Source organism: Nannobrachium achirus, assembly GCF_963921795.1.
Source record: "Nannobrachium achirus genome assembly, chromosome: 14".
NCBI classification, from domain to species: Eukaryota; Metazoa; Chordata; class Actinopteri; order Myctophiformes; family Myctophidae; genus Nannobrachium; species Nannobrachium achirus.
The window spans coordinates 11509744-11530855 of NC_137821.1; the positions used below are offsets into that span (position 1 = coordinate 11509744).

The 21112-nt window shown below is 46.1% G+C and overlaps 2 protein-coding genes across 2 annotated transcripts; both read left to right on the plus strand.

Annotated features, from left to right (window-relative positions):
• Positions 1–35: 35 nt before the first annotated feature.
• On the plus strand, positions 36–14284 carry LOC308297804 (IgGFc-binding protein-like; the record flags this gene model as incomplete). The annotated part of the gene is made up of 28 exons (XM_080741371.1): positions 36–198; positions 468–667; positions 1312–1453; positions 1927–2183; positions 2387–2535; positions 2672–2800; positions 2918–3059; positions 3165–3306; positions 3572–3771; positions 6309–6450; positions 6924–7180; positions 7384–7532; positions 7669–7797; positions 7915–8056; positions 8162–8303; positions 8573–8772; positions 9417–9558; positions 10032–10288; positions 10492–10640; positions 10777–10905; positions 11023–11164; positions 11270–11411; positions 11678–11877; positions 12522–12663; positions 13137–13393; positions 13597–13745; positions 13882–14010; positions 14128–14284. 28 exons carry the CDS (start codon positions 36–38, stop codon positions 14282–14284), a joined length of 4680 nt encoding a protein of 1559 aa, XP_080597497.1.
• A 69-nt stretch (positions 14285–14353) lies between these two features.
• On the plus strand, positions 14354–20381 carry LOC308297805 (zonadhesin-like; the record flags this gene model as incomplete). The annotated part of the gene is made up of 14 exons (XM_080741372.1): positions 14354–14516; positions 14765–14964; positions 15609–15750; positions 16226–16476; positions 16699–16847; positions 16984–17112; positions 17230–17371; positions 17477–17618; positions 17881–18080; positions 18619–18760; positions 19234–19490; positions 19694–19842; positions 19979–20107; positions 20225–20381. 14 exons carry the CDS (start codon positions 14354–14356, stop codon positions 20379–20381), a joined length of 2352 nt encoding a protein of 783 aa, XP_080597498.1.
• Between the last annotated feature and the right edge of the window lie 731 nt (positions 20382–21112).

The following is a 21112-nucleotide window of genomic DNA, read 5'->3' on the forward strand; positions in this document are numbered from 1 at the left end:
ATGCTTTCAAACACTCTGTCAACTATTTTCTTAATATGAATTCATTTGATTATCAGCAATACTTCAAGGACTGTGTGTTTGACCTGTGTGAGCTGGAAGGGAACTCGTCCATCCTGTGTGAGGCCATTGAAGCCTACGTCACTGAGTGCCAGGACCGTGGAGTCAACATCCCCCCCTGGAGGAACCAAACATTCTGCCGTGAGTCAACAGACCAGTGGAGGATGGATGGATGGATGGATGGATGAATAGATGGATGAATAGGTGGATGGATTTATGGAGAATGAGAAAGAATCTAAGGACTAATGATAAAAATGAGGTCGCAATAAGAACCTGTTCCAGTTTCGTGCGTGTGTGTGTGTGTGTGTGTGTGTGGGGGGGGGGGGGGGGGGGGTGTGCGTGTGTGTGTGTGTGTGTGTGTGTGTGTGTGTGTGTGTGTTTATACTTATCCCTCTCTGTCCTTCCTGCAGCTCTGGACTGTCCCACTAACAGCCACTATGAGTCGTGTGCAGACCCCTGTCAGGACACGTGTGCTGGGAAGCCCCCCACGGGCTGCGGTGGTCCCTGTGTGGAATCGTGTGTGTGTGACCCCGGCTACATCCTCATTGCTGAAAAGTGTGTGAGGACCACCGAATGTGGATGCAAACACACCAACGGACAGTACTATGAGGTAGGAGAGTGTGAAATGTCTACTCAACCTAAGGAGGAATGGTTTTACACTAAATAGATTATACCCCCTTCTTCGAAGTTGGGCAGGATTTTGAGGGAAGTAAAACATGTACTTCCGCTCCCTTTGCCCATCCAATGCTCTGTGGTGGGTGTCAGTGTGTCAGCACGCAATTTATGTTTTAGACACATTTCCCGGTCTGCTGGCAGGGTACTATGGAAATGTATAATTTACCAGTCTGTTGGGAGATGTAGACAAAACATATTCCCTTGTATTGAGATATATTTTATTGCGACTGGTAGGAGGTGAAATGGCGACATCTGCTGGGCCATTAATGGGAACAGCAGCCTGAAAGAGAGGAAGTGGTTTCATTTCCAGCACCGGGTACTGAGCCATTGGGTAGAACGTTTTGCGTTCGCAAAAACGAGATTTCCCCCTGACATTGCCCACATTAGTTTAGCCCACCTTGAAACAATATGGGACCCACGTGGCTGTGCTGACTGTGTGTAAATAATGATAGATATATGATCTGAGTCAAGGTGCCATGAACTGAGAGGAGATGAAATGATTACATTAGATGATAGCGATCAATTCCATGTATAAATCAGACTAAATACTGATTTTGTGCCCTGCCTTATGTGTGTCAGCCTGGAGAGATCATCTTTGGGGACGGCTGCTCCAGACTGTGTCACTGTGCAGGGAACTACACCTTCGACTGCGTGGATAATTCATGTGACCCCACAGAAGAGTGTCGTGAGGTCAACGGAGTAGCAGGCTGCTATCCCACAGGTGATAAGGAAACGAAGGCAGCATTGGCTGGCTGGACTGACTGGCCGACAGGCCAACCAAATACATGTTACTGACGTTAACCTGACGTTAAGCATTGAAGTTACGGCATTGGTCAGTCAGTTGGTCTAACAATGAACCATCCCATAGCAGTGAAATCATCCCTCCAGGCTATGAGATTGAGAAAGTTTGTACAGAAAGGACAATGGCAGTTTACGGTATCTGGAAACAATCTCTATTACACATAAAAGTTTCTGATTACATTTTGAGAGAGTAATAGGCCATGCAGTTGCTTAATCATGATACACTTAAAGGTTTGGTAATAATATTCGGAAGTTAGTTGCTAAGTGGTTGCTACCCTGTCACTTTTAACAATCAGAGTGTTGTGGCTTCCTGCATCGTCATATACATAATTAAACATATTTGTAACCCGAGCAGGCAGTAACACTTTCCTTCTTCCACCATCTTTCATACAGGCACATCCACCTGCATAGCCCACACAGACCCACACTACACCACCTTTGACCGTCTCTACTACAGCTTCATGGGCAACTGCAGCTATGTGATGTCTAAACCCTGCAACCACACCTCCATGCCCCACTTCGAGGTCCATGCCGACAACGAAAACCGCTACACACCCACCATTTCCTACGTTAAGGCTGTGCATGTGTACGTGGGTGTGCTGAACTTGGGCTTGCTGAAGATTTCCATCCTGAAAGGAGGCACCGTACAGGTGAGATAGGTGTAGCACCCAAATTACTGACCCAACTAGTGACTACAGAGGTTGATTAGATTGGCCAGGGCCCTCAGCCGGCATTTCAAAAATCTCTGGAAGGGAAAATGGTGGAGTCCCGATAAAATGCTTTAAAACACATAACTTTGCTTAACTTTATATTGAATTTCCATGTCTGTCTGTCTTGTGCTGCTCTTGCGTAGCTGAATGGGAACAATGTCAACCTGCCAGTCACTCCAGCCAGCGGTGTCTCTGTGTTCAAGTCTGGGAGACACTACACTGTAGCCATGGACTTTGGTGTGACCGTCCGCTACGATGGAAACCATTACATGGACATCAAAGTGATCAAAGAGTGAGTGAAACTCATAACAGCCTATTCTTTAATCATTTGAATGATCAAATATAAAGATTTGTACAGTGACTGAACAGGTGTCCCATGACTTAATTCCTCTCCACTCTTTCCTTTGCCTCCACCTGGTGACCTGCAGTTACAAGGACACATTGTGTGGTCTGTGTGGAGACTACAATGACAATGCCAAGGATGACATGAGAAAGCCAGACGGCAACTTGACCAGTGACCGCAATGTGTTCGGACACAGCTGGGTGACCGACCCCAAGTGAGTCATTTTAACATGAACGGCGCCTACTCCATCATGAACACGCATAAACACATGCATTGATACAGATGCATTCATCCACAAACAACCACCATTTCCTTGCTTGTATCTCCATAGCTGTAATCCTCCATGCACCCAAGGGTGCACCCAAGGGTGTACGGATGAGGAACAGGATCTGTATAAGAGCTCTGGATACTGTGGCATGCTGTTGGACAAGAAGGGACCCTTTGCTGTCTGTCACCCTAAGGTCAACCCCAATGTGAGTGCTGCCTAGTACACACAAACATGGAAACACATTGCACATGCATATGCTTTCAAACACTCTGTCAACTATTTTCTTAATATGAATTCATTTGATTATCAGCAATACTTCAAGGACTGTGTGTTTGACCTGTGTGAGCTGGAAGGGAACTCGTCCATCCTGTGTGAGGCCATTGAAGCCTACGTCACTGAGTGCCAGGACCGTGGAGTCAACATCCCCCCCTGGAGGAACCAAACATTCTGCCGTGAGTCAACAGACCAGTGGAGGATGGATGGATGGATGGATGGATGAATAGATGGATGAATAGGTGGATGGATTTATGGAGAATGAGAAAGAATCTAAGGACTAATGATAAAAATGAGGTCGCAATAAGAACCTGTTCCAGTTTCGTGCGTGTGTGTGTGTGTGTGTGTGTGTGTGGGGGGGGGGGGGGGGGGTGCGTGTGTGTGTGTGTGTGTGTGTGTGTGTGTGTGTGTGTTTATACTTATCCCTCTCTGTCCTTCCTGCAGCTCTGGACTGTCCCACTAACAGCCACTATGAGTCGTGTGCAGACCCCTGTCAGGACACGTGTGCTGGGAAGCCCCCCACGGGCTGCGGTGGTCCCTGTGTGGAATCGTGTGTGTGTGACCCCGGCTACATCCTCATTGCTGAAAAGTGTGTGAGGACCACCGAATGTGGATGCAAACACACCAACGGACAGTACTATGAGGTAGGAGAGTGTGAAATGTCTACTCAACCTAAGGAGGAATGGTTTTACACTAAATAGATTATACCCCCTTCTTCGAAGTTGGGCAGGATTTTGAGGGAAGTAAAACATGTACTTCCGCTCCCTTTGCCCATCCAATGCTCTGTGGTGGGTGTCAGTGTGTCAGCACGCAATTTATGTTTTAGACACATTTCCCGGTCTGCTGGCAGGGTACTATGGAAATGTATAATTTACCAGTCTGTTGGGAGATGTAGACAAAACATATTCCCTTGTATTGAGATATATTTTATTGCGACTGGTAGGAGGTGAAATGGCGACATCTGCTGGGCCATTAACACTTGGGTGACTGAACTGAAAAAACTACCCCTCCGCCTGCATTTACCGTTCATTTAGACCGTTAGATTTTCTCCCTTTTGGCCGAGCTGCGCAACACCTCCTCCCCCTGCAGCCGGCGGGGGTTCTATTGTCTTCCAAATGTGAATTAGCATTTCAATTGACCTCTCAAAATACGACGGGACAACAAGCTCACCATAGCCACACAGTTTGTGAGCTTATATAATTAAACATTTGTTTGGCAAAGCTTTCATATATGTCCCGACTTTATTATTATTATTACTAGAAATTTATATAAGTTAGTTAATTATAAAGAGAACGTTGATCAGTAGGCTCACTAGAGCGAAGCCGTGGCGAGCGAAGCCGTGGCCCAACACAAAGTTAACAAAGAAATTACATAAACAAGGGAAATAACAAATAAAGAATGGTCTAAACACAACTTATAAAGCAACGAAAATAATAAGCTAAATAAGAGGAAACGAAAAATACAATAACTTAGCCAAACAGAACCTTTCCGAAGCGTTCAGAACTCAACAAAAACTCAACACATCTTAAAAATAAATAAATAAATAAATCCCGTCCTGTCCCACTCCTGTAGGCTACAAGGACTCCTCATACCTGGAGTTGTTGTCTTATGTCTTTCTCTGCTTTACTGTAGCCTACTCACTACTCAGGGATTAGACACAAGTTCATAGGACTACTCTTCTCGGACCCCGAAAACTTTAAAGGTAGAAATGTATTTTATTCACAGCTTTTATGCGCAACTCTATTGTTGCGCTGACTGCATGCGTCAGCCTGCGTGCATCTCTTAGTTTTCACTTGAGTTGAGAAACAAACCACTTCAATATGATGGACGTTATGTAACATTTTGTCAACAATCTCTGCACCTTTGGAGTAATATAAAAGTTCACTTTGAGTCTTTGACACTTATTTATGTCCATCGCGCTGTTCAACTCTGCACAACGCGGCACAAAGCGTTGCAGCGTGATGCGATCTATAGCCTAGGCCTATATAGAGAGAAAGAGAGAGAGAGAGAGATAATTCACATTCTCTTCACTCTGTAAAATGTTCACGTAGTGTTTTTTGCTTAGGCATGTAACAATAAAAAGCAAATGATTATCCATTAGAAATTAAACGTGCAGGACACAAGTGTCGGGTGCCTATACTGTTTGATCGCACCCATGTCACCGTGACATGCGTGCCGTCTAAAAGCCGTCTCCACTCGGACAGAACAGGCGCAGCGTGTGCGCAGCGTGTGCCGTGTAGGCCTAGGCATATCTATACAATATATTCATTTTGGCCGATAACTTATAGATCACCCAGTTGTTCTTTATAGTTTATGTATTATTAGCTGAAATGATGCTTAGCTTTTAGAAACACGCTGTGCAGTGGCAGCAGCGTCGCACTTCTCCCGGTCAGCAAGAGCATCATCTCCCCGCAAATGATTGCTCATGCACGGCTAAAATAATAAATAGGCCTACATTATATACACCATAGCGATTCTCATAATTAATATTATATTGATACTATTTATGAAATAAAACATTTCAAGGTAGTGGTTTTAATGTCTTTGCTAAGCTGACAGTGAAATGCAAATGATCCATTACCTTGAACAAAGGCGCACAACGGGAGCGCTAAACGTGTGAATTCTCTTAGGAGGGGGAGAATGGGGGAGAGCGGTCTATTCTGCCGATAATTACCGTCAGAGTGGTATAATTGTATTTTATTTCATAATTAGGAAACGTTTCAGAAGGGGAAAAAAAACGAGAACATATATCTTGAGTATTTAGGAAAAGTCATGGAAGGGGAAATTTCTGAGACCTTCACAGGGAGAGTTATTGCACTTTGAAATCTCAAAATCGGCCTAAAGGACCGGTTAGTCACCCGTGTGTTAATGGGAACAGCAGCCTGAAAGAGAGGAAGTGGTTTCATTTCCAGCACCGGGTACTGAGCCATTGGGTAGAACGTTTTGCGTTCGCAAAAACGAGATTTCCCCCTGACATTGCCCACATTAGTTTAGCCCACCTTGAAACAATATGGGACCCACGTGGCTGTGCTGACTGTGTGTAAATAATGATAGATATATGATCTGAGTCAAGGTGCCATGAACTGAGAGGAGATGAAATGATTACATTAGATGATAGCGATCAATTCCATGTATAAATCAGACTAAATACTGATTTTGTGCCCTGCCTTATGTGTGTCAGCCTGGAGAGATCATCTTTGGGGACGGCTGCTCCAGACTGTGTCACTGTGCAGGGAACTACACCTTCGACTGCGTGGATAATTCATGTGACCCCACAGAAGAGTGTCGTGAGGTCAACGGAGTAGCAGGCTGCTATCCCACAGGTGATAAGGAAACGAAGGCAGCATTGGCTGGCTGGACTGACTGGCCGACAGGCCAACCAAATACATGTTACTGACGTTAACCTGACGTTAAGCATTGAAGTTACGGCATTGGTCAGTCAGTTGGTCTAACAATGAACCATCCCATAGCAGTGAAATCATCCCTCCAGGCTATGAGATTGAGAAAGTTTGTACAGAAAGGACAATGGCAGTTTACGGTATCTGGAAACAATCTCTATTACACATAAAAGTTTCTGATTACATTTTGAGAGAGTAATAGGCCATGCAGTTGCTTAATCATGATACACTTAAAGGTTTGGTAATAATATTCGGAAGTTAGTTGCTAAGTGGTTGCTACCCTGTCACTTTTAACAATCAGAGTGTTGTGGCTTCCTGCATCGTCATATACATAATTAAACATATTTGTAACCCGAGCAGGCAGTAACACTTTCCTTCTTCCACCATCTTTCATACAGGCACATCCACCTGCATAGCCCACACAGACCCACACTACACCACCTTTGACCGTCTCTACTACAGCTTCATGGGCAACTGCAGCTATGTGATGTCTAAACCCTGCAACCACACCTCCATGCCCCACTTCGAGGTCCATGCCGACAACGAAAACCGCTACACACCCACCATTTCCTACGTTAAGGCTGTGCATGTGTACGTGGGTGTGCTGAACTTGGGCTTGCTGAAGATTTCCATCCTGAAAGGAGGCACCGTACAGGTGAGATAGGTGTAGCACCCAAATTACTGACCCAACTAGTGACTACAGAGGTTGATTAGATTGGCCAGGGCCCTCAGCCGGCATTTCAAAAATCTCTGGAAGGGAAAATGGTGGAGTCCCGATAAAATGCTTTAAAACACATAACTTTGCTTAACTTTATATTGAATTTCCATGTCTGTCTGTCTTGTGCTGCTCTTGCGTAGCTGAATGGGAACAATGTCAACCTGCCAGTCACTCCAGCCAGCGGTGTCTCTGTGTTCAAGTCTGGGAGACACTACACTGTAGCCATGGACTTTGGTGTGACCGTCCGCTACGATGGAAACCATTACATGGACATCAAAGTGATCAAAGAGTGAGTGAAACTCATAACAGCCTATTCTTTAATCATTTGAATGATCAAATATAAAGATTTGTACAGTGACTGAACAGGTGTCCCATGACTTAATTCCTCTCCACTCTTTCCTTTGCCTCCACCTGGTGACCTGCAGTTACAAGGACACATTGTGTGGTCTGTGTGGAGACTACAATGACAATGCCAAGGATGACATGAGAAAGCCAGACGGCAACTTGACCAGTGACCGCAATGTGTTCGGACACAGCTGGGTGACCGACCCCAAGTGAGTCATTTTAACATGAACGGCGCCTACTCCATCATGAACACGCATAAACACATGCATTGATACAGATGCATTCATCCACAAACAACCACCATTTCCTTGCTTGTATCTCCATAGCTGTAATCCTCCATGCACCCAAGGGTGCACCCAAGGGTGTACGGATGAGGAACAGGATCTGTATAAGAGCTCTGGATACTGTGGCATGCTGTTGGACAAGAAGGGACCCTTTGCTGTCTGTCACCCTAAGGTCAACCCCAATGTGAGTGCTGCCTAGTACACACAAACATGGAAACACATTGCACATGCATATGCTTTCAAACACTCTGTCAACTATTTTCTTAATATGAATTCATTTGATTATCAGCAATACTTCAAGGACTGTGTGTTTGACCTGTGTGAGCTGGAAGGGAACTCGTCCATCCTGTGTGAGGCCATTGAAGCCTACGTCACTGAGTGCCAGGACCGTGGAGTCAACATCCCCCCCTGGAGGAACCAAACATTCTGCCGTGAGTCAACAGACCAGTGGAGGATGGATGGATGGATGGATGGATGAATAGATGGATGAATAGGTGGATGGATTTATGGAGAATGAGAAAGAATCTAAGGACTAATGATAAAAATGAGGTCGCAATAAGAACCTGTTCCAGTTTCGTGCGTGTGTGTGTGTGTGTGTGTGTGTGTGGGGGGGGGGGGGGGGGGGGGGTGTGCGTGTGTGTGTGTGTGTGTGTGTGTGTGTGTGTGTGTTTATACTTATCCCTCTCTGTCCTTCCTGCAGCTCTGGACTGTCCCACTAACAGCCACTATGAGTCGTGTGCAGACCCCTGTCAGGACACGTGTGCTGGGAAGCCCCCCACGGGCTGCGGTGGTCCCTGTGTGGAATCGTGTGTGTGTGACCCCGGCTACATCCTCATTGCTGAAAAGTGTGTGAGGACCACCGAATGTGGATGCAAACACACCAACGGACAGTACTATGAGGTAGGAGAGTGTGAAATGTCTACTCAACCTAAGGAGGAATGGTTTTACACTAAATAGATTATACCCCCTTCTTCGAAGTTGGGCAGGATTTTGAGGGAAGTAAAACATGTACTTCCGCTCCCTTTGCCCATCCAATGCTCTGTGGTGGGTGTCAGTGTGTCAGCACGCAATTTATGTTTTAGACACATTTCCCGGTCTGCTGGCAGGGTACTATGGAAATGTATAATTTACCAGTCTGTTGGGAGATGTAGACAAAACATATTCCCTTGTATTGAGATATATTTTATTGCGACTGGTAGGAGGTGAAATGGCGACATCTGCTGGGCCATTAATGGGAACAGCAGCCTGAAAGAGAGGAAGTGGTTTCATTTCCAGCACCGGGTACTGAGCCATTGGGTAGAACGTTTTGCGTTCGCAAAAACGAGATTTCCCCCTGACATTGCCCACATTAGTTTAGCCCACCTTGAAACAATATGGGACCCACGTGGCTGTGCTGACTGTGTGTAAATAATGATAGATATATGATCTGAGTCAAGGTGCCATGAACTGAGAGGAGATGAAATGATTACATTAGATGATAGCGATCAATTCCATGTATAAATCAGACTAAATACTGATTTTGTGCCCTGCCTTATGTGTGTCAGCCTGGAGAGATCATCTTTGGGGACGGCTGCTCCAGACTGTGTCACTGTGCAGGGAACTACACCTTCGACTGCGTGGATAATTCATGTGACCCCACAGAAGAGTGTCGTGAGGTCAACGGAGTAGCAGGCTGCTATCCCACAGGTGATAAGGAAACGAAGGCAGCATTGGCTGGCTGGACTGACTGGCCGACAGGCCAACCAAATACATGTTACTGACGTTAACCTGACGTTAAGCATTGAAGTTACGGCATTGGTCAGTCAGTTGGTCTAACAATGAACCATCCCATAGCAGTGAAATCATCCCTCCAGGCTATGAGATTGAGAAAGTTTGTACAGAAAGGACAATGGCAGTTTACGGTATCTGGAAACAATCTCTATTACACATAAAAGTTTCTGATTACATTTTGAGAGAGTAATAGGCCATGCAGTTGCTTAATCATGATACACTTAAAGGTTTGGTAATAATATTCGGAAGTTAGTTGCTAAGTGGTTGCTACCCTGTCACTTTTAACAATCAGAGTGTTGTGGCTTCCTGCATCGTCATATACATAATTAAACATATTTGTAACCCGAGCAGGCAGTAACACTTTCCTTCTTCCACCATCTTTCATACAGGCACATCCACCTGCATAGCCCACACAGACCCACACTACACCACCTTTGACCGTCTCTACTACAGCTTCATGGGCAACTGCAGCTATGTGATGTCTAAACCCTGCAACCACACCTCCATGCCCCACTTCGAGGTCCATGCCGACAACGAAAACCGCTACACACCCACCATTTCCTACGTTAAGGCTGTGCATGTGTACGTGGGTGTGCTGAACTTGGGCTTGCTGAAGATTTCCATCCTGAAAGGAGGCACCGTACAGGTGAGATAGGTGTAGCACCCAAATTACTGACCCAACTAGTGACTACAGAGGTTGATTAGATTGGCCAGGGCCCTCAGCCGGCATTTCAAAAATCTCTGGAAGGGAAAATGGTGGAGTCCCGATAAAATGCTTTAAAACACATAACTTTGCTTAACTTTATATTGAATTTCCATGTCTGTCTGTCTTGTGCTGCTCTTGCGTAGCTGAATGGGAACAATGTCAACCTGCCAGTCACTCCAGCCAGCGGTGTCTCTGTGTTCAAGTCTGGGAGACACTACACTGTAGCCATGGACTTTGGTGTGACCGTCCGCTACGATGGAAACCATTACATGGACATCAAAGTGATCAAAGAGTGAGTGAAACTCATAACAGCCTATTCTTTAATCATTTGAATGATCAAATATAAAGATTTGTACAGTGACTGAACAGGTGTCCCATGACTTAATTCCTCTCCACTCTTTCCTTTGCCTCCACCTGGTGACCTGCAGTTACAAGGACACATTGTGTGGTCTGTGTGGAGACTACAATGACAATGCCAAGGATGACATGAGAAAGCCAGACGGCAACTTGACCAGTGACCGCAATGTGTTCGGACACAGCTGGGTGACCGACCCCAAGTGAGTCATTTTAACATGAACGGCGCCTACTCCATCATGAACACGCATAAACACATGCATTGATACAGATGCATTCATCCACAAACAACCACCATTTCCTTGCTTGTATCTCCATAGCTGTAATCCTCCATGCACCCAAGGGTGCACCCAAGGGTGTACGGATGAGGAACAGGATCTGTATAAGAGCTCTGGATACTGTGGCATGCTGTTGGACAAGAAGGGACCCTTTGCTGTCTGTCACCCTAAGGTCAACCCCAATGTGAGTGCTGCCTAGTACACACAAACATGGAAACACATTGCACATGCATATGCTTTCAAACACTCTGTCAACTATTTTCTTAATATGAATTCATTTGATTATCAGCAATACTTCAAGGACTGTGTGTTTGACCTGTGTGAGCTGGAAGGGAACTCGTCCATCCTGTGTGAGGCCATTGAAGCCTACGTCACTGAGTGCCAGGACCGTGGAGTCAACATCCCCCCCTGGAGGAACCAAACATTCTGCCGTGAGTCAACAGACCAGTGGAGGATGGATGGATGGATGGATGGATGAATAGATGGATGAATAGGTGGATGGATTTATGGAGAATGAGAAAGAATCTAAGGACTAATGATAAAAATGAGGTCGCAATAAGAACCTGTTCCAGTTTCGTGCGTGTGTGTGTGTGTGTGTGTGTGTGTGGGGGGGGGGGGGGGGGGGTGTGCGTGTGTGTGTGTGTGTGTGTGTGTGTGTGTGTGTGTTTATACTTATCCCTCTCTGTCCTTCCTGCAGCTCTGGACTGTCCCACTAACAGCCACTATGAGTCGTGTGCAGACCCCTGTCAGGACACGTGTGCTGGGAAGCCCCCCACGGGCTGCGGTGGTCCCTGTGTGGAATCGTGTGTGTGTGACCCCGGCTACATCCTCATTGCTGAAAAGTGTGTGAGGACCACCGAATGTGGATGCAAACACACCAACGGACAGTACTATGAGGTAGGAGAGTGTGAAATGTCTACTCAACCTAAGGAGGAATGGTTTTACACTAAATAGATTATACCCCCTTCTTCGAAGTTGGGCAGGATTTTGAGGGAAGTAAAACATGTACTTCCGCTCCCTTTGCCCATCCAATGCTCTGTGGTGGGTGTCAGTGTGTCAGCACGCAATTTATGTTTTAGACACATTTCCCGGTCTGCTGGCAGGGTACTATGGAAATGTATAATTTACCAGTCTGTTGGGAGATGTAGACAAAACATATTCCCTTGTATTGAGATATATTTTATTGCGACTGGTAGGAGGTGAAATGGCGACATCTGCTGGGCCATTAATGGGAACAGCAGCCTGAAAGAGAGGAAGTGGTTTCATTTCCAGCACCGGGTACTGAGCCATTGGGTAGAACGTTTTGCGTTCGCAAAAACGAGATTTCCCCCTGACATTGCCCACATTAGTTTAGCCCACCTTGAAACAATATGGGACCCACGTGGCTGTGCTGACTGTGTGTAAATAATGATAGATATATGATCTGAGTCAAGGTGCCATGAACTGAGAGGAGATGAAATGATTACATTAGATGATAGCGATCAATTCCATGTATAAATCAGACTAAATACTGATTTTGTGCCCTGCCTTATGTGTGTCAGCCTGGAGAGATCATCTTTGGGGACGGCTGCTCCAGACTGTGTCACTGTGCAGGGAACTACACCTTCGACTGCGTGGATAATTCATGTGACCCCACAGAAGAGTGTCGTGAGGTCAACGGAGTAGCAGGCTGCTATCCCACAGGTGATAAGGAAACGAAGGCAGCATTGGCTGGCTGGACTGACTGGCCGACAGGCCAACCAAATACATGTTACTGACGTTAACCTGACGTTAAGCATTGAAGTTACGGCATTGGTCAGTCAGTTGGTCTAACAATGAACCATCCCATAGCAGTGAAATCATCCCTCCAGGCTATGAGATTGAGAAAGTTTGTACAGAAAGGACAATGGCAGTTTACGGTATCTGGAAACAATCTCTATTACACATAAAAGTTTCTGATTACATTTTGAGAGAGTAATAGGCCATGCAGTTGCTTAATCATGATACACTTAAAGGTTTGGTAATAATATTCGGAAGTTAGTTGCTAAGTGGTTGCTACCCTGTCACTTTTAACAATCAGAGTGTTGTGGCTTCCTGCATCGTCATATACATAATTAAACATATTTGTAACCCGAGCAGGCAGTAACACTTTCCTTCTTCCACCATCTTTCATACAGGCACATCCACCTGCATAGCCCACACAGACCCACACTACACCACCTTTGACCGTCTCTACTACAGCTTCATGGGCAACTGCAGCTATGTGATGTCTAAACCCTGCAACCACACCTCCATGCCCCACTTCGAGGTCCATGCCGACAACGAAAACCGCTACACACCCACCATTTCCTACGTTAAGGCTGTGCATGTGTACGTGGGTGTGCTGAACTTGGGCTTGCTGAAGATTTCCATCCTGAAAGGAGGCACCGTACAGGTGAGATAGGTGTAGCACCCAAATTACTGACCCAACTAGTGACTACAGAGGTTGATTAGATTGGCCAGGGCCCTCAGCCGGCATTTCAAAAATCTCTGGAAGGGAAAATGGTGGAGTCCCGATAAAATGCTTTAAAACACATAACTTTGCTTAACTTTATATTGAATTTCCATGTCTGTCTGTCTTGTGCTGCTCTTGCGTAGCTGAATGGGAACAATGTCAACCTGCCAGTCACTCCAGCCAGCGGTGTCTCTGTGTTCAAGTCTGGGAGACACTACACTGTAGCCATGGACTTTGGTGTGACCGTCCGCTACGATGGAAACCATTACATGGACATCAAAGTGATCAAAGAGTGAGTGAAACTCATAACAGCCTATTCTTTAATCATTTGAATGATCAAATATAAAGATTTGTACAGTGACTGAACAGGTGTCCCATGACTTAATTCCTCTCCACTCTTTCCTTTGCCTCCACCTGGTGACCTGCAGTTACAAGGACACATTGTGTGGTCTGTGTGGAGACTACAATGACAATGCCAAGGATGACATGAGAAAGCCAGACGGCAACTTGACCAGTGACCGCAATGTGTTCGGACACAGCTGGGTGACCGACCCCAAGTGAGTCATTTTAACATGAACGGCGCCTACTCCATCATGAACACGCATAAACACATGCATTGATACAGATGCATTCATCCACAAACAACCACCATTTCCTTGCTTGTATCTCCATAGCTGTAATCCTCCATGCACCCAAGGGTGCACCCAAGGGTGTACGGATGAGGAACAGGATCTGTATAAGAGCTCTGGATACTGTGGCATGCTGTTGGACAAGAAGGGACCCTTTGCTGTCTGTCACCCTAAGGTCAACCCCAATGTGAGTGCTGCCTAGTACACACAAACATGGAAACACATTGCACATGCATATGCTTTCAAACACTCTGTCAACTATTTTCTTAATATGAATTCATTTGATTATCAGCAATACTTCAAGGACTGTGTGTTTGACCTGTGTGAGCTGGAAGGGAACTCGTCCATCCTGTGTGAGGCCATTGAAGCCTACGTCACTGAGTGCCAGGACCGTGGAGTCAACATCCCCCCCTGGAGGAACCAAACATTCTGCCGTGAGTCAACAGACCAGTGGAGGATGGATGGATGGATGGATGGATGAATAGATGGATGAATAGGTGGATGGATTTATGGAGAATGAGAAAGAATCTAAGGACTAATGATAAAAATGAGGTCGCAATAAGAACCTGTTCCAGTTTCGTGCGTGTGTGTGTGTGTGTGTGTGTGTGTGTGGGGGGGGGTGTGCGTGTGTGTGTGTGTGTGTGTGTGTGTTTATACTTATCCCTCTCTGTCCTTCCTGCAGCTCTGGACTGTCCCACTAACAGCCACTATGAGTCGTGTGCAGACCCCTGTCAGGACACGTGTGCTGGGAAGCCCCCCACGGGCTGCGGTGGTCCCTGTGTGGAATCGTGTGTGTGTGACCCCGGCTACATCCTCATTGCTGAAAAGTGTGTGAGGACCACCGAATGTGGATGCAAACACACCAACGGACAGTACTATGAGGTAGGAGAGTGTGAAATGTCTACTCAACCTAAGGAGGAATGGTTTTACACTAAATAGATTATACCCCCTTCTTCGAAGTTGGGCAGGATTTTGAGGGAAGTAAAACATGTACTTCCGCTCCCTTTGCCCATCCAATGCTCTGTGGTGGGTGTCAGTGTGTCAGCACGCAATTTATGTTTTAGACACATTTCCCGGTCTGCTGGCAGGGTACTATGGAAATGTATAATTTACCAGTCTGTTGGGAGATGTAGACAAAACATATTCCCTTGTATTGAGATATATTTTATTGCGACTGGTAGGAGGTGAAATGGCGACATCTGCTGGGCCATTAATGGGAACAGCAGCCTGAAAGAGAGGAAGTGGTTTCATTTCCAGCACCAGGTACTGAGCCATTGGGTAGAACGTTTTGCGTTCGCAAAAACGAGATTTCCCCCTGACATTGCCCACATTAGTTTAGCCCACCTTGAAACAATATGGGACCCACGTGGCTGTGCTGACTGTGTGTAAATAATGATAGATATATGATCTGAGTCAAGGTGCCATGAACTGAGAGGAGATGAAATGATTACATTAGATGATAGCGATCAATTCCATGTATATATCAGACTAAATACTGATTTTGTGCCCTGCCTTATGTGTGTCAGCCTGGAGAGATCATCTTTGGGGACGGCTGCTCCAGACTGTGTCACTGTGCAGGGAACTACACCTTCGACTGCGTGGATAATTCTTGTGACCCCACAGAAGAGTGTCGTGAGGTCAACGGAGTAGCAGGCTGCTATCCCACAGGTGATAATATCAAGAAAACAAAGGCAGCAATGGCTGGCTGGACTGACTGGCCGGCAGGCCAACCATATACATGTGACTGACGTTAAACTGACGTTAAGCATTGAAGTTACGGCATTGGTCAGTCAATTGGTCTAACAATGAACCATCCCATAGCAGTGAAATCATCCCTCCAGGCTATGAGATTGAGAAAGTTTGTACTGAAAGGACAATGGCAGTTAACGGTATCTGGAAACAATCTCTATTACACATGACAGTTTCTGATTACATTTTGAGAGAGTAATAGGCCATGCAGTTGCTTAATCATGATACACTTAAAGGGTTGGTAATAATATTCGGAAGTTAGTTGCTATGTGGTTGCTACCCTGTCACATTTAACAATCAGAGTGTTGCAGCTTCCTGTATCGTCATATACACAATTAAACATATTTGTAACCCAAGCAGGCAGTAACACATTTCTCCACCATCTTTCATACAGGTACATCCACCTGCATAGCAGCTGGAGACCCACACTACACCACCTTTGACCGTCTCTACTATAACTTCATGGGCAACTGCAGCTATGTGATGTCTAAACCCTGCAACCACACCTCCATGCCCCACTTCGAGGTCCATGCCGACAACGAAAACCTCTACAAAAAACACTACTATACTGTTTCATGGGTGAAGGCTGTGCACGTGTACGTGGATTTGCTGAAGATTTCAATCCTGAAGGGAGGCACCGTACAGGTGAGATAGTTGTAGCACCCAAATGAGTGACCCAACTAGTGACTACAGAGGTTGATGTTGATTAGATTGGCCAGGGCCCTCAGCCGGCATTTAAAAAGACTATGCTAGGGAAAATGGGGGAGTCCTGATAAAATGCTTTAAAATACATAACTTAACTTAATTTAACCTTATACTCAATTGCCATGTGTGTCTGTCTGTCTGTCTTGTGCTGCTCTTGCGTAGCTGAATGGGAACTATGTCAACCTGCCAGTCACTCCAGCCAGCGGTGTCTCTGTGTTCAAGTCTGGGAGACTCTACACTGTAGCCATGGACTTTGGTGTGACCGTCCGCTACGATGGAAACCATTACATGGACATCAAAGTGATCAAAGAGTGAGTGAAACTCATAACAGCCTATTCTTTAATCATTTGAATGATCAAATATAAAGATTTGTACAGTGACTGAACAGGTGTCCCATGACTTAATTCCTCTCCACTCTTTCCTTTGCCTCCACCTGGTGACCTGCAGTTACAAGGACACATTGTGTGGTCTGTGTGGAGACTACAATGACAATGCCAAGGATGACATGAGAAAGCCAGACGGCAACTTGACCAATGACCCCAATATGTTCGGACACAGCTGGGTGACCGACCCCAAGTGAGTCATTTTAACATGAACTGCGCCTACTCCATCATGAACACGCATAAACACATGCATTGATACAGATGCATTCATCCACAAACAACCACCATTTCCTTGCTTGTATCTCCATAGCTGTAATCCTCCATGCACCCAAGGGTGCACCCAATGGTGTACGGAAGAGGAACAGGATCTGTATAAGAGCTCTGGATACTGTGGCATGCTATTGGACAAGAAGGGACCCTTTGCTGTCTGTCACCCTAAGGTCAACCCCAATGTGAGTGCTGCCTAATACACACAAACATGGAAACACATTGCACATGCATATGCTTTCAAACACACTGTCAACTATTTTCTTAATATGAATTCATTTGATTATCAGCAATACTTCAAGGACTGTGTGTTTGACCTGTGTGAGCTGGAAGGGAACTCGTCCATCCTGTGTGAGGCCATTGAAGCCTACGTCACTGAGTGCCAGGACCGTGGAGTCAACATCCCCCCCTGGAGGAACCAAACATTCTGCCGTGAGTCAACAGTCCAGTGGAGGATGGATGGATGGATGGATGAATAGATGGATGAATAGATGGATGGATTTATGGAGAATGAGAAAGAATCTAAGGACTAATGATAAAAATGAGGTCGCAAAAAGAACCTGTTCCATGTTTGTGTGTGTGTGTGTGTGTGTGTGTGTGTGTGTGTGTGTGTGGGGGGGGGGGGGGGGGGGGGGGTGTGTGTGTGTGCGTGTGTGTGTGTGTTTATACTTATCCCTCTCTGTCCTTCCTGCAGCTCTGGACTGTCCCACTAACAGCCACTATGAGTCGTGTGCAGACCCCTGTCAGGACACGTGTGCTGGGAAGCCCCCCACGGGCTGCGGTGGTCCCTGTGTGGAATCGTGTGTGTGTGACCCCGGCTACATCCTCATTGCTGAAAAGTGTGTGAGGACCACCGAATGTGGATGCAAACACACCAACGGACAGTACTATGAGGTAGGAGAGTGTGAAATGTCTACTCAACCTAAGGAGGAATGGTTTTACACTAAATAGATTATACCCCCTTCTTCGAAGTTGGGCAGGATTTTGAGGGAAGTAAAACATGTACTTCCGCTCCCTTTGCCCATCCAATGCTCTGTGGTGGGTGTCAGTGTGTCAGCACGCAATTTATGTTTTAGACACATTTCCCGGTCTGCTGGCAGGGTACTATGGAAATGTATAATTTACCAGTCTGTTGGGAGATGTAGACAAAACATATTCCCTTGTATTGAGATATATTTTATTGCGACTGGTAGGAGGTGAAATGGCGACATCTGCTGGGCCATTAATGGGAACAGCAGCCTGAAAGAGAGGAAGTGGTTTCATTTCCAGCACCGGGTACTGAGCCATTGGGTAGAACGTATTGCGTTCGCAAAAACGAGATTTCCCCCTGACATTGCCCACATTAGTTTAGCCCACCTTGAAACAATATGGGACCATTCCATGTATAAATCAGACTAAATACTGACTTTGTGCCTTGCCTTATGTGTGTCAGCCTGGAGAGATCATCTTTGGGGACGGCTGCTCCAGACTGTGTCACTGTGCAGGGAACTACACCTTCGACTGCGTGGATAATTCATGTGACCCCACAGAAGAGTGTCGTGAGGTCAACGGAGTAGCAGGCTGCTATCCCACAGGTGATAAGGAAACGAAGGCAGCATTGGCTGGCTGGACTGACTGGCCGACAGGCCAACCAAATACATGTTACTGACGTTAACCTGACGTTAAGCATTGAAGTTACGGCATTGGTCAGTCAGTTGGTCTAACAATGAACCATCCCATAGCAGTGAAATCATCCCTCCAGGCTATGAGATTGAGAACGTTTGTACAGAAAGGACAATGGCAGTTTACGGTATCTGGAAACAATCTCTATTACACATAAAAGTTTCTGATTACATTTTGAGAGAGTAATAGGCCATGCAGTTGCTTAATCATGATACACTTAAAGGTTTGGTAATAATATTCGGAAGTTAGTTGCTAAGTGGTTGCTACCCTGTCACTTTTAACAATCAGAGTGTTGTGGCTTCCTGCATCGTCATATACATAATTAAACATATTTGTAACCCGAGCAGGCAGTAACACTTTCCTTCCTCCACCATCTTTCATACAGGCACATCCACCTGCATAGCCCACACAGACCCACACTACACCACCTTTGACCGTCTCTACTACAGCTTCATGGGCAACTGCAGCTATGTGATGTCTAAACCCTGCAACCACACCTCCATGCCCCACTTCGAGGTCCATGCCGACAACGAAAACCGCTACACACCCACCATTTCCTACGTTAAGGCTGTGCATGTGTACGTGGGTGTGCTGAACTTGGGCTTGCTGAAGATTTCCATCCTGAAAGGAGGCACCGTACAGGTGAGATAGGTGTAGCACCCAAATTACTGACCCAACTAGTGACTACAGAGGTTGATTAGATTGGCCAGGGCCCTCAGCCGGCATTTCAAAAATCTCTGGAAGGGAAAATGGTGGAGTCCCGATAAAATGCTTTAAAACACATAACTTTGCTTAACTTTATATTGAATTTCCATGTTTGTCTGTCTTGTGCTGCTCTTGCGTAGCTGAATGGGAACAATGTCAACCTGCCAGTCACTCCAGCCAGCGGTGTCTCTGTGTTCAAGTCTGGGAGACACTACACTGTAGCCATGGACTTTGGTGTGACCGTCCGCTACGATGGAAACCATTACATGGACATCAAAGTGATCAAAGAGTGAGTGAAACTCATAACAGCCTATTCTTTAATCATTTGAATGATCAAATATAAAGATTTGTACAGTGACTGAACAGGTGTCCCATGACTTAATTCCTCTCAACTCTTTCCTTTGCCTCCACCTGGTGACCTGCAGTTACAAGGACACATTGTGTGGTCTGTGTGGAGACTACAATGACAATGCCAAGGATGACATGAGAAAGCCAGACGGCAACTTGACCAGTGACCGCAATGTGTTCGGACACAGCTGGGTGACCGACCCCAAGTGAGTCATTTTAACATGAACGGCGCCTACTCCATCATGAACACGCATAAACACATGCATTGATACAGATGCATTCATCCACAAACAACCACCATTTCCTTGCTTGTATCTCCATAGCTGTAATCCTCCATGCACCCAAGGGTGCACCCAAGGGTGTACGGATGAGGAACAGGATCTGTATAAGAGCTCTGGATACTGTGGCATGCTGTTGGACAAGAAGGGACCCTTTGCTGTCTGTCACCCTAAGGTCAACCCCAATGTGAGTGCTGCCTAGTACACACAAACATGGAAACACATTGCACATGCATATGCTTTCAAACACTCTGTCAACTATTTTCTTAATATGAATTCATTTGATTATCAGCAATACTTCAAGGACTGTGTGTTTGACCTGTGTGAGCTGGAAGGGAACTCGTCCATCCTGTGTGAGGCCATTGAAGCCTACGTCACTGAGTGCCAGGACCGTGGAGTCAACATCCCCCCCTGGAGGAACCAAACATTCTGCCGTGAGTCAACAGACCAGTGGAGGATGGATGGATGGATGGATGGATGAATAGATGGATGAATAGGTGGATGGATTTATGGAGAATGAGAAAGAATCTAAGGACTAATGATAAAAATGAGGTCGCAATAAGAACCTGTTCCAGTTTCGTGCGTGTGTGTGTGTGTGTGGGGGGGGGGGGGGGGGGGGGTGTGCGTGTGTGTGTGTGTGTGTGTGTGTGTGTGTGTGTGTGTGTGTGTTTATACTTATCCCTCTCTGTCCTTCCTGCAGCTCTGGACTGTCCCACTAACAGCCACTATGAGTCGTGTGCAGACCCCTGTCAGGACACGTGTGCTGGGAAGCCCCCCACGGGCTGCGGTGGTCCCTGTGTGGAATCGTGTGTGTGTGACCCCGGCTACATCCTCATTGCTGAAAAGTGTGTGAGGACCACCGAATGTGGATGCAAACACACCAACGGACAGTACTATGAGGTAGGAGAGTGTGAAATGTCTACTCAACCTAAG